At 54.2% G+C, this 13,267-nt stretch overlaps 1 protein-coding gene across 1 annotated transcript in view; it reads left to right on the forward strand.

Moving 5' to 3' along the window:
• Nucleotides 1-11,139, forward strand: part of UBE2R2 (ubiquitin conjugating enzyme E2 R2) — a 70,513-nt gene extending 59,374 nt beyond the window's left edge. Inside the window, exons 3-5 of the mRNA XM_019531855.1 lie at nt 3,536-3,633; nt 9,211-9,345; nt 10,116-11,139. Of these exons, the coding sequence (XP_019387400.1) occupies nt 3,536-3,633; nt 9,211-9,345; nt 10,116-10,335 (453 nt within the window). The 3' untranslated portion in view covers nt 10,336-11,139. The remainder of the gene's footprint in view (nt 1-3,535; nt 3,634-9,210; nt 9,346-10,115) is intronic.
• Nucleotides 11,140-13,267: the final 2,128 nt, after the last annotated feature.

Consider the following 13,267-nt stretch of genomic DNA (forward strand, 5'->3'; position numbering starts at 1 on the left):
CCCGATTTTAATCGCACCCTGCTAGGAATCGGGTATCTGCCACATCCAGCTCCCTTGGCCGTCCGTTTCTGTTGCCAGGTCTGTGCTTAACGCTAGCTTTAATGTCCCCCAGCAAGAGGGCTTCAGCGTCATGTGAAATCCAACCCTCGGGAAGCCCAGCAATCATCAGCCACGATTTCCCCTTTTGTCCTATCCAGTTACTCCCCCTCGTACCACCTTTGCTTACATGCTCCAGCTGTTTATAACGATCTCTCCTCCCCCTGCGGCTACACGTAGCCTCGTGTACCAGCCCATCCGGCCTGTCCTTGCTGTCCCTGTCCCCCGATTGCTGGTGCCAGGTGAGATGTCACTGCTGAAAAGGAAGAGCTGCTCCTTTGCCCTCCCTGTTGCTCCTTAAACTTCCTCTGACCTCCTGGCACAGCAAAGTACCAGCTAATCCGTGTGCTTACCCTGGGCTACAGCTGCTCCGCATGTCGCTGCGGAGGCCTTTCCCAGAGTTCAGCTTCCCTCTGCTGGACTCCCAACGGCACTTTCCTGGGCCAGGTTTTTGACGCTGGTGCTGTACACACTGGTAGGAAACATTAATACAGCCAGTGCAGGGCATAGTATTAATAAGCAGTTTGTAACCTCCGTATCTACAACTTTCCAAGTTGCAAGGACGGCGGGTCCAAAATCTGCTGCTTTCCCCTATGAAAAGCCACAAGGGAATTCACTGGTTTGTGTTCTCTGTACCTTTAGCACTGCTAGCTTTTATCTGGAAGCTCGAAGGTGCTGTGTTGTCCTTCTGTTTACTGCTCTCCTGGCTGGAGAAGTATCCTGCAAAGCCAGCAAACCCTACAGCACGAGTGTCATTGCGTTTAGGTGAGCACCTCAACACGTGGACAAAGGAACAGACAGCAGCAGTTGAAAAGGGCACGGGGATGTTTAATCGCTGCTCAGCTGCCATGTAGCTGCCTGTGTGCCTGCTCTGATGCTACAGTAAGTGAAAATTAACTCGATCAGTTTAGCCCTGTTTGACTGAGTTTCAAGCTACATGCGTTTTGGCTTTCACTTACTATAACTAACATAGGGGCAGGTGCACAGACCCAGCTCTTGAATCAGCTGCTGTGTAGAAAATTCATCCCCTCTCCACCCTGCTAACTAGGCATAGTTTGTCCATGCCTTAAGTGCTTGGCTGGCATCCATGAACCTGAAACTTTCAACTATGTATGGTGCGCCTGAGAGACCACAGTGAGATGCAAGGTTCCTTGGGTAAATGTGATCTCTTTTACTAGACCAACTAAATAGTTGGAAAAATTGTTCCCTGCAAGCTTTCGGGCACAAACACCCTTCTTCAGGCATAGGGGGAGTCTGCTGTTGTCCCTGTGCCTGAAAGCCTGCAGAGAACCAATGCCTTTCTTCAGGCACCGGGTCAAGAGCAGCTTGAAGAAGGATGTTTGTGCCAGAAAGCTTGCAGAGAACAATTTTTTCCAACTATTTTAGTTGCTCTAATAAAAGAGATCATTTACCCAAAGAACTTTGTCTGCCTGCGTCCTTTGACCAACACGGCTACAACCCGCTCCTCCGAAACGCAGCGCAGCATAAAAGCTGCACCTCGAAGTCAGTGCCAGATAAACGTGGGCTGTGTCTGTACTGCATGGGTGACACTTGGGAGGTAGCTTATCCTGTTGACTCCTTCAGAAGGGGAGTCACTGGGATGCTGTGGTCTTGGAGAAGCTGTTAGCCTGGGTGCAGTGTGGGTGGGAAACAGTGATACCCCTGGAGTGCAAGTTCTTGGCTAGGGCAGGGTCTCCTCCTTCGGTGTGGGAGGACAGCACTCACTGATTGCTACTGAAATGCTGATAAGTCATTTAAGGATAAATGGGAAGGAGTGCTTGAGGCTGAAACAATCCATGACTAAGACTGTCACAGCAGGGCTCTGGCAAACCTGTACCAAGTGGGAGTGCTGTAGTCAGGCCCCTGCCCTGGCAATGCTGCTTTTAGTTGGGAGCGCAGAGTGAACCACGTGGGTCAGTCGGGTTCAGAACGTGGGAAGGCATCGTCGCTGAAATGCAAGACAAGAACGAGCTCTCTTGGCCACTGGCTGTCACTTTTTTCTTTGCTGTACGTTTTACTTGCGTTTCTGTAGCCTGCTCAGCAGAGCAGGGGTCTCGCTCTGCATAAACTTGCTGTTAAGGGGGGGGGGAGGGCTGTTATCAAGGAACATCCATTTGGAACGGAAGGCGGCTCTCCCCGGGGCAAGTAGGAAGTGTAGAGGCAAAATTTACAAACTTCCTTTGCTGTTCCTGTGAAATGCAGAATAAAGCCAAGCTTGCCTATAGTATTGCCACTGTGCTGTGAATGGTATCCACATGCTTGTGTGAGACGGATTCAGAACAGTTCCTAAAAGTGTACACACCAGAGGTGCAAATCTTAAATGTGCTGTTTCCTGTCTGTGTCCCTGATGGTCGGGCTACATGTGCCGTATGGCTGAAAGGATTCAGTTATGCACCGCAACAATCCCTTTTTCCTTTGGGATGTTGCAGCAAAGTCTTGTGCATCCTTCAGAGACCTTCTGCCTTCCCCTTATCTCCCCTCCCCGGGTAGTCTCACGTGGTGTCTGGAGTTACTGAGTCTGGAAGGAGATATTCAACACCATCCCAACCTGTCTGATCCACTGTCACGTTCCAGCGAGAGCGCTGCCAGGGCTCCCGCCTCTCAGAAGTCAGCTGAGCACCTGCCGGAGGAGAGCACGTCTGTAAGAGTCCAGATGAGGGAATAAATGCACTACTCCTTTCTTTTACTTACAGACTCGCTAAGCAAGTGTGCAACTCGGGTGCAATTTTGTGCGGCGTTCAGTGTGCGTCTCTGCTACTGCTTAGGAAGCAGTAAGATGCTAAACTGTATCTTCAAAAACCTTGCACCCCCTGAGCTTGCCTGAGAGAGGTAATGCTATTTTATACTTGCTGACATTCTCTAGTCCCTTAAAACTTCATCCTCTGCAAGAAGTGAAGGTCATGGGTAGACCACTGTGTCCTCTGAAGGATTACCCATGATTTAGGTGGATATTGCAGTGACCATTTGGAACGCAAAATCTGCTCTCGCGCCTTGGATCCCACGTGACTGCTGTTCACATATTGTAGCCGTCGGCGCAATCGGTTACAAACTAAGGAATTGTAGGTTTTTTGGGACTCGTGACTTTTTTTCTTAGTATTTGCTACCCTTCCTATATTTTTTGTCTTGTTGCAGTTTCTAAAAAATAGCTCAGTGGCTTGAACAAAAAACTTAATGCCGAGTACTGGTATGCTCACTGTCCTTAGGTGCAAAGACCATGGCTCTACATGTAAAGTAGTGAGTGCTGTTTGTACTGAGTGCTGTTGCCCATGGAGTTTAGTTGCATAGCCATCCCAACTTTTCTTTTTTTTTTTCCCCCCCACTCCCAGGGTTTAGTTGTTCAAAAGTTATCCAAAGCACTTGGGTCAAACAGCACTTCAGTGGCTCTAATAAGGTGGCTAATGCATACTGAATCTTTCCACTTTTTTTTTTTTTTTTGCAGAATGGAGACGTATGTATTTCAATTCTTCACCCACCAGTAGATGACCCACAGAGTGGAGAACTGCCCTCCGAAAGGTGGAATCCCACCCAGAACGTAAGGTAACCAAATGCCCCAGTGGAGAGGTGCACAAGGGCATGGTCTGGACAGAAGCACTGTTGTAAAACGACCTGACGGAAACAGGGAAACCTGACTTAGCAACCATTGTAAACGACCCTGTTTTGAGGCTCGGCTGCCTGAACCTGGCAGAAATCAATAGTCTTAAATGGGAAGAGAGGTTGTGCAGCGTTTTTAATACAGATCTAACCTTTGTAGAGACTTCTGTTGTCAGTTGAAAATGGATTAATGAATCGACAGCCTTGTGCTCTTTCAGCCCTTTGCAAATCCACATTGGCCTTGATATTTAAACTATCATTCTCCTTCAGAGTAAGCACTTCATGGAGATTTTGTGTGTAGAAATGCATTCAGCATCAATCTGTAGACTCGGAGAGAAACAGCTTTCAAAATGAGCTGAGTGTCTGTGCAAGCCAAGGAAAGCACTCCCTTCTTAGAAGTTGCTGCAGCCTTTAATGCAGCCTAGGATAGGTCTAAATAAGTGGGCAGGGTCTGGCCTGGGAGCAAGGACTGCACTAGACTCTGTCTGAAGCTTGTTTTGCTCTTTCCTGCTTGGACCTTGGGGAATAATCCTACTTCCTCCCTGTCGTCCCATGTGCGATCATCTTTCTTGTCTTCTGAATCTAGCAAGTGGCCACCCAGGTCTCTTCCCATACTGACCCAAGCTGAATGGACCTCACGTGCTCAAAGGCACTCCCAGATAATCCTTTTTAAAAATGCTAACTCTGCATAGCTTGCAGCTGCCCTGCTGTGGGATGTCTGACATACAGATGACAAAGCAGCCATTGCCACAGCAAACCGCTGACCTGCGCAGTGGTAATTGCAGCGAGAGGAATTCCCGGGATGTTAACTTTGTATTCCAAGTCTAAAGCTTTGTCAGACTCTGTACCAAAGCCCAAATTGAACTATCCCCAATCTGTATCCTGTTAGAAGTGTCAGTGTTGGCTCTTTCCACTTGTTCCCGGCATAGTGGTGACTTCCCCCAGGTTCACATCTTACTGTATCCTTGGATCGCTCCATGCCCCCTTCTTCCCTGCCTCTCTAAGTGGTAGGACTGAGGTCCTAGCCTGTGTGAGGGAAGCCAAAAGGTAGCAGTGCTGCAGCAGAAACCCCAGTTGTGGGTAATGGTTTGATACGTGGAGTGCACAGTCCCCAGATTAAAATTGGTGGCACACGTCACTCTGCAGTCTTTGGGTTGGATCCGGTCCATGGATCTCATCCTGCTGTGTGGGGCTGACCTGGCTGGGGTCTCATCCCGTCCACTTTTTCACGGCATGCTTCTGCGTGTACCAGTCTACACCCACTGGGTTAGCAGTGGGGAGGGGCAACCTTTTTTTGGCAGGTGTGGTACAGATTTGAAGCCTCCCAAGGTGCCACTCCAATCCCCACCCCATCCCAGTCTGCTGCTCTGCTTTCCGCTCCCTCCCAGATCTGCCACATGCCCCACACAGGCTGCCCGTGCATGTGCAGGCTGACCACCCCTCATCTAGAGCACACTCCCCACGTGCCTGTCTCAGCTGGTCTCTTGGCTCTTGCTGCAACTTCGGAGAGTGCAGCTGATGGAGCTAAATCACTTAAACCATGGTCTGATTTAAGCTGGCCTGGTTCACTCGTCATGACTGGGGATCCCTAGCAAAGGGAGTGTGGTGAAGATGCTTGAGACCTGCTTGCAGGTCACGTTGTGCACAAGTAAACTCTCCTTGTCCCAGGTAAAAAGAGGACACTTGGGGCCCGGTTCACGGGTTGGGCAGTTGTCAGCCAAGGGGCATCGCGGCCCTGGACAAGCTGGTTCCCCTCCCTCCCTCCCTATCTCTCGGGGTAGAGAGCTGCAGTGGGGTGTCATGAGGACAGGGTGTCTTGGCAGGGACTTGGACCAAGGTGGAATAGGAGTGGGTGGCTGGCAGCTGGGAGGGAGGGAGGCAAATGCTTCTGATAAAGAAGGCAAGTAACTGGGAACCCCTGGCCTGTAGATTTTGGGATCTCTTGATCTCTGGAAGTCCTTGGAGATACTTTAGCTCATGGCCTGCTGCGGGAATTGGTGGGTGAAACATTAAGATTGGTGATCGTCCGCGGTGCTGGGCCCAGCCCAGCCCCACTCTGGTCTTCAGTCCCTGGGTATGGCTTCAAGCACCAGCCTTTGCTTTGGTAACAGACTGTGCCTCAGCATAGCTTGCATTTCCGTTGCTTTCTTAGCATTGACGGCATGTGGAAATCCAAGGCTGAAGTCTTTAGCTGTTAGGTGCAGAGAACCCCAGGAAGATGTGGGAGGTTTATCCTGGGTCCCGAAGAATGTCGGAAAATGAGTGACCTTGCTTTTGGGTCCCAGGGACAGCTCGGGCTTCTGCTTCCCCTTCTCCCTCTTTTGGAGTCGGAGGTCACCTGCACCCCTGCCTGCAGCAGAGGGGAGGCCTGGATCCCAGCAGCCTTGGTAAAGCTGGTGGTGATGAACTGCCCTCTCCTCACCCATGGTCATTTGACGCTTGTACCCTGCTGTCGGCCAGCCCAGGCTGTCCAGGTCTGCAGCCGGGGGAGCTGCTTTACGTCTCTGATCGTTAACCAGTTTCATCTTCCGGCTTGGGGCCTGCTCATGTCCCATCACCTGGTCAGGGTGTCCAGTCCCCAGCCACAGCACTCTAGGCCGGCAGCAAACCATGCAGCTGTATCTAGAATGCAAGAGGCCATCGCGGTGGTGTGTGAACCCATTACTTCCAGAGATGGGAGGTGAAGCGACGACTGGAGCTGTCTGGGATACTGTCCCCGTGTGCTTCTGTCTTTCACTTCAGCTTGCCCTTCCATAGAAGTACTGTCCCCATCTTACTTATGGGAGTAGGATCGAACCCAGTCTTAATCGATGTTTAGAGCAGTGGTTCTCAACCATTTAGGACTCAAGGAACTCTTTATTATACTCAAGGTTCCCCTTGGAAAATGCCAGCTCTTCCTTTTTCACTCTGACTCCGGCAAAAAACTAGAGCAATTCTGTTGCAAAGAACTCAGAAAGATGCTGGTGGGTCAAATGCTTTTAGCACTGGATTCCTGTTTGAAATCTCCAGCAGTATCTTGAGTCATGTTTGTACACCTAAGAGTGCTAACGTTGTGGAGCCCAGAGGCACCTTGGTAGAGCCACGGTCATCCTTCCTGTGGAAATTGGAGCGCTCCGCTTGGAGCCAAGGTAGAGCTAGCAAGGCTCCTGCTGAAGTCGGAAGCAAAGGGCGTCTTTTCTTTGTCCATCTTTGCTGTGCATCAGGCAGTTCATAGAAGATGAGGGCTGGAAGGGACCTTAGAAGTCATCTAGTCCAACCCCTGCTCCAAGCAGGACCAGCCCCAACTGCATCATCCCAGCCCAGGCTTTGTCTACCTGGGTCTTAAACGCCTCCAAGGATGGAGACTGCACCACTGCTCTGGGGAGCCTGGTCCAGTGCTTCACCACCCTCCTCGTGAGAGGTTTTTCCTAATATCCAACCTCAACTTCCCTTGCTGCAGCTTGAGCCCATTGCTCCTTGTCCTGTCATCTGCCCCCACAGAGAACAGTTTTGCTCCAGTTCTTTCCACTTGCATCGCTTTGCCTCCCTGCTGACTCTGCCACAGCTTATCCTGGAAGCCTGACGAAACTCCCCGGAGCTGGATGAGGAGCCTGACCAAATGTGGGTGGCTGGATGCTTTTGAGAAACCTGTTTGGCGTCCCAGTGAACGAGCCCTTTCCTAGGGACTGTCCTCCTGCTATTCTGCTGCCTTGTGGTACCTGCTGGCTCTGCTCCACACACTTATTTCATCACTGAGCTCAGCATTGCCATCAAGAGCAGCAGTGGTGTGCACTTGCCTATTACTGGGATCCAAGCCTCCCCTCCACTGCCATCTGAGGTCACCTGGGCCCCTGGCTGAGTAGTGAAATTATATATCACAGTGCTTGAAACCTGAACTCTGAGTGTGTTTCTTTATCCCGTTATGTATTCTATAACTATATATTATATGTATTGTATATATTTGGGCCGAAGATACATACTCGGTGTGTGTGTGCCCCCTCTCCCTCTCTGTAGATTTTGATGGAGAAATCAATCTATCAAGCCATCTATAATAAATGCATGGGCAGCGGGGTATTATTGGGATAAAGAAATGCACTCTGAGCATGTGGCTTCATGCGCTGTGGCTGAGGCCCATTCTTGTCTCCTGTTTCATAGCCCCGTCCTTCCACTGAGCTGCCAGTGCTTTTGTTCATGGGGCAGCTGCAGGCAGATGATGATGTGGTCAGGCCTGACCACAGCCTGGGTCCCTGCCGTGCCTTTGTCACGGGTACGCAGACACCAGGGGTGTTTGGCACGACCGCTGGGCAGCACTGGCCTTGTGTGAAGTGGCCCCACGGCTGCCTCTTGCCTGCAGCCTGGTCTCCTTCAAATGCTGTCCAGCAAGGGTGAACCCTGTGTCTGTCTCCTCTTCATGCATGGCCATCTGCTAGGAGTTATGTGCTTGGCTTTGGCAGATCCTCCTCCTCCTCCTCCTCCTCCACCCTGCTCAGGTGAGATGGGCCCTTGGCAGTGCAGCTGGGGATCGCAGGAAAGTTGCCTTCCCCATTCTTCGTGCATTGCTCCAAGCTGTAGGCCAGCGGGCATAGTGCTAGGTTCAGGCAAGTAAAGCGGGACTCCTGCAGATGCCAGGCAGGAAGACCCAGGCCCCTCCTGGATTCTGTTGCTTGGAGGGGGCAGGGTCTTGGCAGCTCTCCTCTCCCCCAGTGCTTGGCCTGGGCAGACAAGTCAAATGCCGGATGCTCCATTTGACTGAGGGTCGCATCCCGTCCGTGCTCCGTGATGGAGCCGGCAGGCCCCGTGCCACTGACCTCTGGCTTTATGGCTTACCAGGATGGGGTGGGGTGTTTGCGATGGGCCCCTCACACGCTCGCCCTGGGCCTAGCCTGGATTGCAGCATCTGCTCGCTGTGCCCAGATGCTAATGATCGTCTCGGCGAGAATCCAGACGGGAGTTTTCAGCGAGTGAACGTGGTGGGGGGAGGTCTGGCAGAGGTACAAGGGCAGGCCGGGTATAAAGAATAAATGCTGCTGCTTTTAAAACAAATAGTGACTTATTTTGTAGTCAGTTGCTGCCTCTTTAGACCAGTAGGTCTCGTGAGGCCACGGTACGTTGTCGCTGGATCACCCCAGGCCAAGCAGGGCGGGCTACATCCCAGGAGCGCAGCACTGCTTGGCAAACCAAAGGTTGCTGCCAGTGCCTCAGGCCTGGAAGCTGCTGCCAGGAGCTCTGGGAGCGGGATCCCGGTTCCGCATCTGGAACGCCAGGGTCATGAGTCGATTCAGGACCAAGACTCGGGCTGGCACCCCGGCAGGGCTGGGCGGCTGTCTCGCAGAGACCGAGCGCCCCCTCGGCCCACGGGCTTGCTGAAGGTGGTGGCGTTCTGCCAGCCCAGCGAAGGGGGAGCCCGTCTGGGGATGTGACCACCCCCAGTTGGGCTGGCCGCTCTCGCTCTGGGTTACTTCCTCCTGGAGCAGGCCACGGCTTGAGCAGCACCCTACGGCCTGGCTCTGTGCTGCGAGGGCCTGACCTCTCTCTCCGTTCCAGGACTATCCTGCTGAGCGTAATCTCCCTGCTTAACGAGCCCAACACCTTCTCTCCAGCCAATGTGGATGCATCCGTCATGTTCAGGAAATGGAGGGACAGCAAAGGGAAGGACAAGGAGTACGCAGAAATCATTAGGTAATGGGTGCTTGGAGCAGGCGGCTCCCCCTTCTCCCACCTCTTGATCGCAGCATTCCCATGTCGGATGCCTGCCGCTTCCCTGCATGGGGAAGTCTCCTGAAGCCGGTCCCAGCTTCTCCTGCAGGCTCGGATGTGGTGTGAAAGGGGTGGTGGGACCTAACCCAGCTCTGCCATGGCAGTGGCGTGGTCAGACATGCCTGCTCGCATGTCCCCAGCCACTGTGCTACCCCCTTGTACCCGTCCGGCGGGGCAAGGCAAGCAGTTCAGACCGGCTCTGTTGTTGTGTTCACCAGCCGGAGGCACTGACGGAGCCGGCTGCTTAGTGCATCTAGCACAGCAGTGTGCGTGCCTCACCCTCCTGGGCGGGCCCCACGCTACGGCCTGCCCCGGCAGCGAGCTGTAGCAGGTGGCTTGGGGCAGCACGTCGTGTGGGGCAGAGATCGGGAAACCAGCTCCGGCTGAAGGCCGAGCACTTCTGCTTGGGGTTCATAGGCCCCGGGGTCAGCTCCTGCGTGAAGCCACAGAGCTGTGCTGGCTTGGCCAGGCCCTGGGAAGCCGTGCAGGTGGAAATGACCGTGGGGCCTGGCGTCCAACAATCCTGCCCTGGCACCAGCCCGTGTCCCGAGCCAGTGCTCGAAGGGCTTCCCTGCCCGTGAGCCGGTGACCAGAGAGAGGCCCGTTCACCCCTGGTGCCCCCAACACGGCAAAAGCCCCTGACTGTCCAAACCCTGTGTTCACGCTGTTGTCTTCTGTCCCCCACCCCACAGGAAACAGGTGTTGGCCACCAAGGCGGAGGCGGAGAAGGATGGCGTGAAGGTCCCCACGACGCTGGCAGAGTACTGCATCAAAACTAAAGTGCCTTCCAACGACAACAGCTCGGATCTGCTCTACGACGACTTGTACGATGACGACATCGACGATGAGGACGAAGAGGAAGAAGACGCCGACTGTTATGACGACGACGACTCCGGCAACGAGGAGTCGTGACCTGCTCCCTCCGTGCCCCTGTACTGCCCTGTCCACTCAGGCCAGAAGGGAGCAGCGGGAACCTTGCAGCAGTCCAGCAAAAAAAAAACAAAAGAAAAAAAAAAGAAAAAAAAAAAAACATTGCGGGGGGAATTGAGAAACTTTGTCTCCTGGCGTCTGGATCTGTTGGCTCCTTTTTTTATGGACTCGTAGAGACCCTCCGCAGTGTCCAAGTCCGCGCATCCTTAGCCCCAGCATCACTGTCTTATGATTTTTTTTCTTTAAAAAAAACAAACAAACAAAACCCCCCGTCCCCTCGCCCTTCACTTCTCTACGAACCGTTGACGGCGACAGACAGGTTTGCTCTGCATTTAGGTCCTTGAATTAAACAGTCTTGCCTTGAGATGTTTCGTGTATTTAAAGCTGGAACGACCCCGTTGGAAGCTGGGCCTTGGGGAGTTCGCAAGCAGTGCGTTGACCAGGAAGGGGGAACAAGCGATGAAACCCTAAAAGCAAAGGCGAATGCAGCCAACCCACGTGAAGGAAATTGCCAAGGTCCAGCTGCTCGGTTCCAGCCCTAGCGCGTGCACATTCGTTTAGCCTGTGGTGGTGGTTTTTCCTCTCTAAGGTGTGGGACGGAGCGGGGGCCGCTGCGTGTGGAGCGAGGCGCCGTCACTGGAAGGTACAGTATTCCTCTCGGCTGGCTCCGCTAGGGAGCGCCAGCCCTGGGCCCTGCTCCCAGAGGGCCCAGTCAGCTTTGTCTCGTAAAGGCTTGTGATATGAACCCTCAAATAAACATGTAACACTTTGCCTCTGTGCACCTGAGCCCTGGGCTGCGCTTTATTTTCCAGACTGGTTTGCCGTAGGGACTCGGTCTGTGCCCACCTCTCCGTGCTGCTGCTGAGACCTGCTCCCGCAGGCTATGGAGAACCCAGCCCCGCTCCCTGGGGCCCTGCCGGCGCGTCCTGCGGCAGCAGGTCTGAGCAGCCAGTGTTGGCCCACGGGCTGTGCTCAGGGTTTAGTGCCTGGAGTTTAACGAGCTACTGCACCCCCTGCTCGGAGCAGCCTGGTGCCGGTTTCTGCTGCCCAGTAAACACAGGGCTCCTGCTGATGGGCCTGGTAGGGCACGTGGGGGCGGCGGGTCTCGGTGCACAGGGAGAGCCGAGCTGGCTTGTGCCACAGCTGCCGGGGGCTCTTGCCGAAAGGTTCCTCGGGCTGGGGGGGGATTTCAAATGCTTCCAGCGCAAAGCCGTCTCCCAGCTGCCCAGGACCCACCGCCCAGCTGCAGCAGCTGTCCTGGGTCCTTGGTGCTGCTCTGGCGCAGTGTGTCCTTGCCCGCTTGCCATGGGCAGAGCTCCCGGGGGACCAGGCACAGGCAGGTCCCCGCAGCAGCCGCTGGCTCAGCTTTGCAGCCAGCTTCCACCTCCAGGGCCCTGGCTCCCTGCCTGGCTGGGGGAGCTCAGGGAGAAGATCTGAGTGGCCCTGGGGTGAGCAGGGGCTGCCCCTTGCACCCCTGGGTTGGGCTCAGTCGAACCTGTGCCCACCCAGGGGCAGGAGCAGATCAGGTGCCCTCGCTGCTGCAAACGCAGACTCGGCTGGTAGCCTTGCTCTGATAATACCATAGGGCTGTCCCAAGACATGTGGCTGCTGGCTGCCATAGCCTCGCCTGGAGCCAAGCGCTGGGTGCGAGGCCCCTTCAGTAGCGAGGGACCTGCCCCCACCTGCTTCGGGCACCTGAGCTGCAGGAGGGGCGGGATGGCCCACCAGCAGCCGCACCAAAGGGGTGCACTAGCTCCTTAAAAACCAATGGGCAGAGCAGGGTTGCAGTGGGAGCGCAAGGGAGGCTTCCCTAGGAGAGTAGCTGCTGCCCTCCAGGCTGCGGGGGAGGCTGCTTCTGTGTTGGGCTGATGGCAGCAGAGGGGGAGGACACGGGACGAGGCGGGATGGAAATGGCCAGGTGAGCGTGACTCCGGGGCCACGGCCTGCGTGACTCCGGGGAGCAAGGATACCGCATCTCCCAGGCGCTCGCCCTCGGCCAGCTGCGCTGTCCGCTCGCCAGTGACTTGTACCTTCACGCTTGGTGTTGTAAGCTGCGTTATCCCGGTTCTGTTCCCCTTTCATTTCGGTGAAACGAGCCCCGGAGCGCCTGTCGCCGCCTGACTTCTTGCCCTGGTCGTGCCATTGCTTGTCAACTTGCTGGGTTCAGTTTGCTTTCTTTTTTTCCCCTCTGTTGAGCTGCAAACAACTGCAGTTAGACTTGGAAACTCTAAGGGCTGGAGGAAGACGCACTTCCCCGACCCCTGTATTGTTCTCTTGCCTCACCTGGCCCCACCTGCATCGACGTTGCCACGCATGGCTCCAGCGGACTCCGATGCAGGCCTCGACCATCCTGAAAGCCAGCCGGCTGCACGAGATTTCTTGGTAGTTTTCTTAGCTAAACTCCCAGGTGGTTTTTTTGTTTGTTTTGTTTTGTCCCTTTTTTCCTTAAGGATCGTTTGCCAGAAAGGATTAATTGATGCATTTTGTGTTGTCTTCCCCCTCCAGTAGTTTCTTTTGTCTTTTTCTGCACCTGTTGACTAATAAAATGTGAAATAAAGCTCCCTGTATTGGTATGGCCCTGGCACTCGGGTCCCTTTATTTACTTGCAGGTTGAAGTGCAGAGCTGCTCCCCCTCTTCCAGGGGTCCTGGATGCTCAGGAGCTTATGTGCTGCAGGAGCCTACCCGGATCATTAATGAGGGCAGGAGACCAGCCCTGAGAAGTGTTGGTGCATCCATTCACAGAGGGGCTGGAGCAAATGAACTAGCTTTGTGGTTCTCCTCTTGCAACAAGTGTGAGGGGACCTGAGATTATGGGGAGTTGCAGAAGGGCAGGGTCCTCCAGGAGCTCAGATGCAAGGCACTAGGTTCAGGGATGTGCTTAGGAGGAAGAGTGGTCTTGTTCCTGAAGGCTGG

Source organism: Crocodylus porosus, unplaced genomic scaffold (assembly GCF_001723895.1).
Source record: "Crocodylus porosus isolate Cpor-Errol unplaced genomic scaffold, CroPor_comp1, whole genome shotgun sequence".
Classification (NCBI taxonomy): domain Eukaryota; kingdom Metazoa; phylum Chordata; order Crocodylia; family Crocodylidae; genus Crocodylus; species Crocodylus porosus.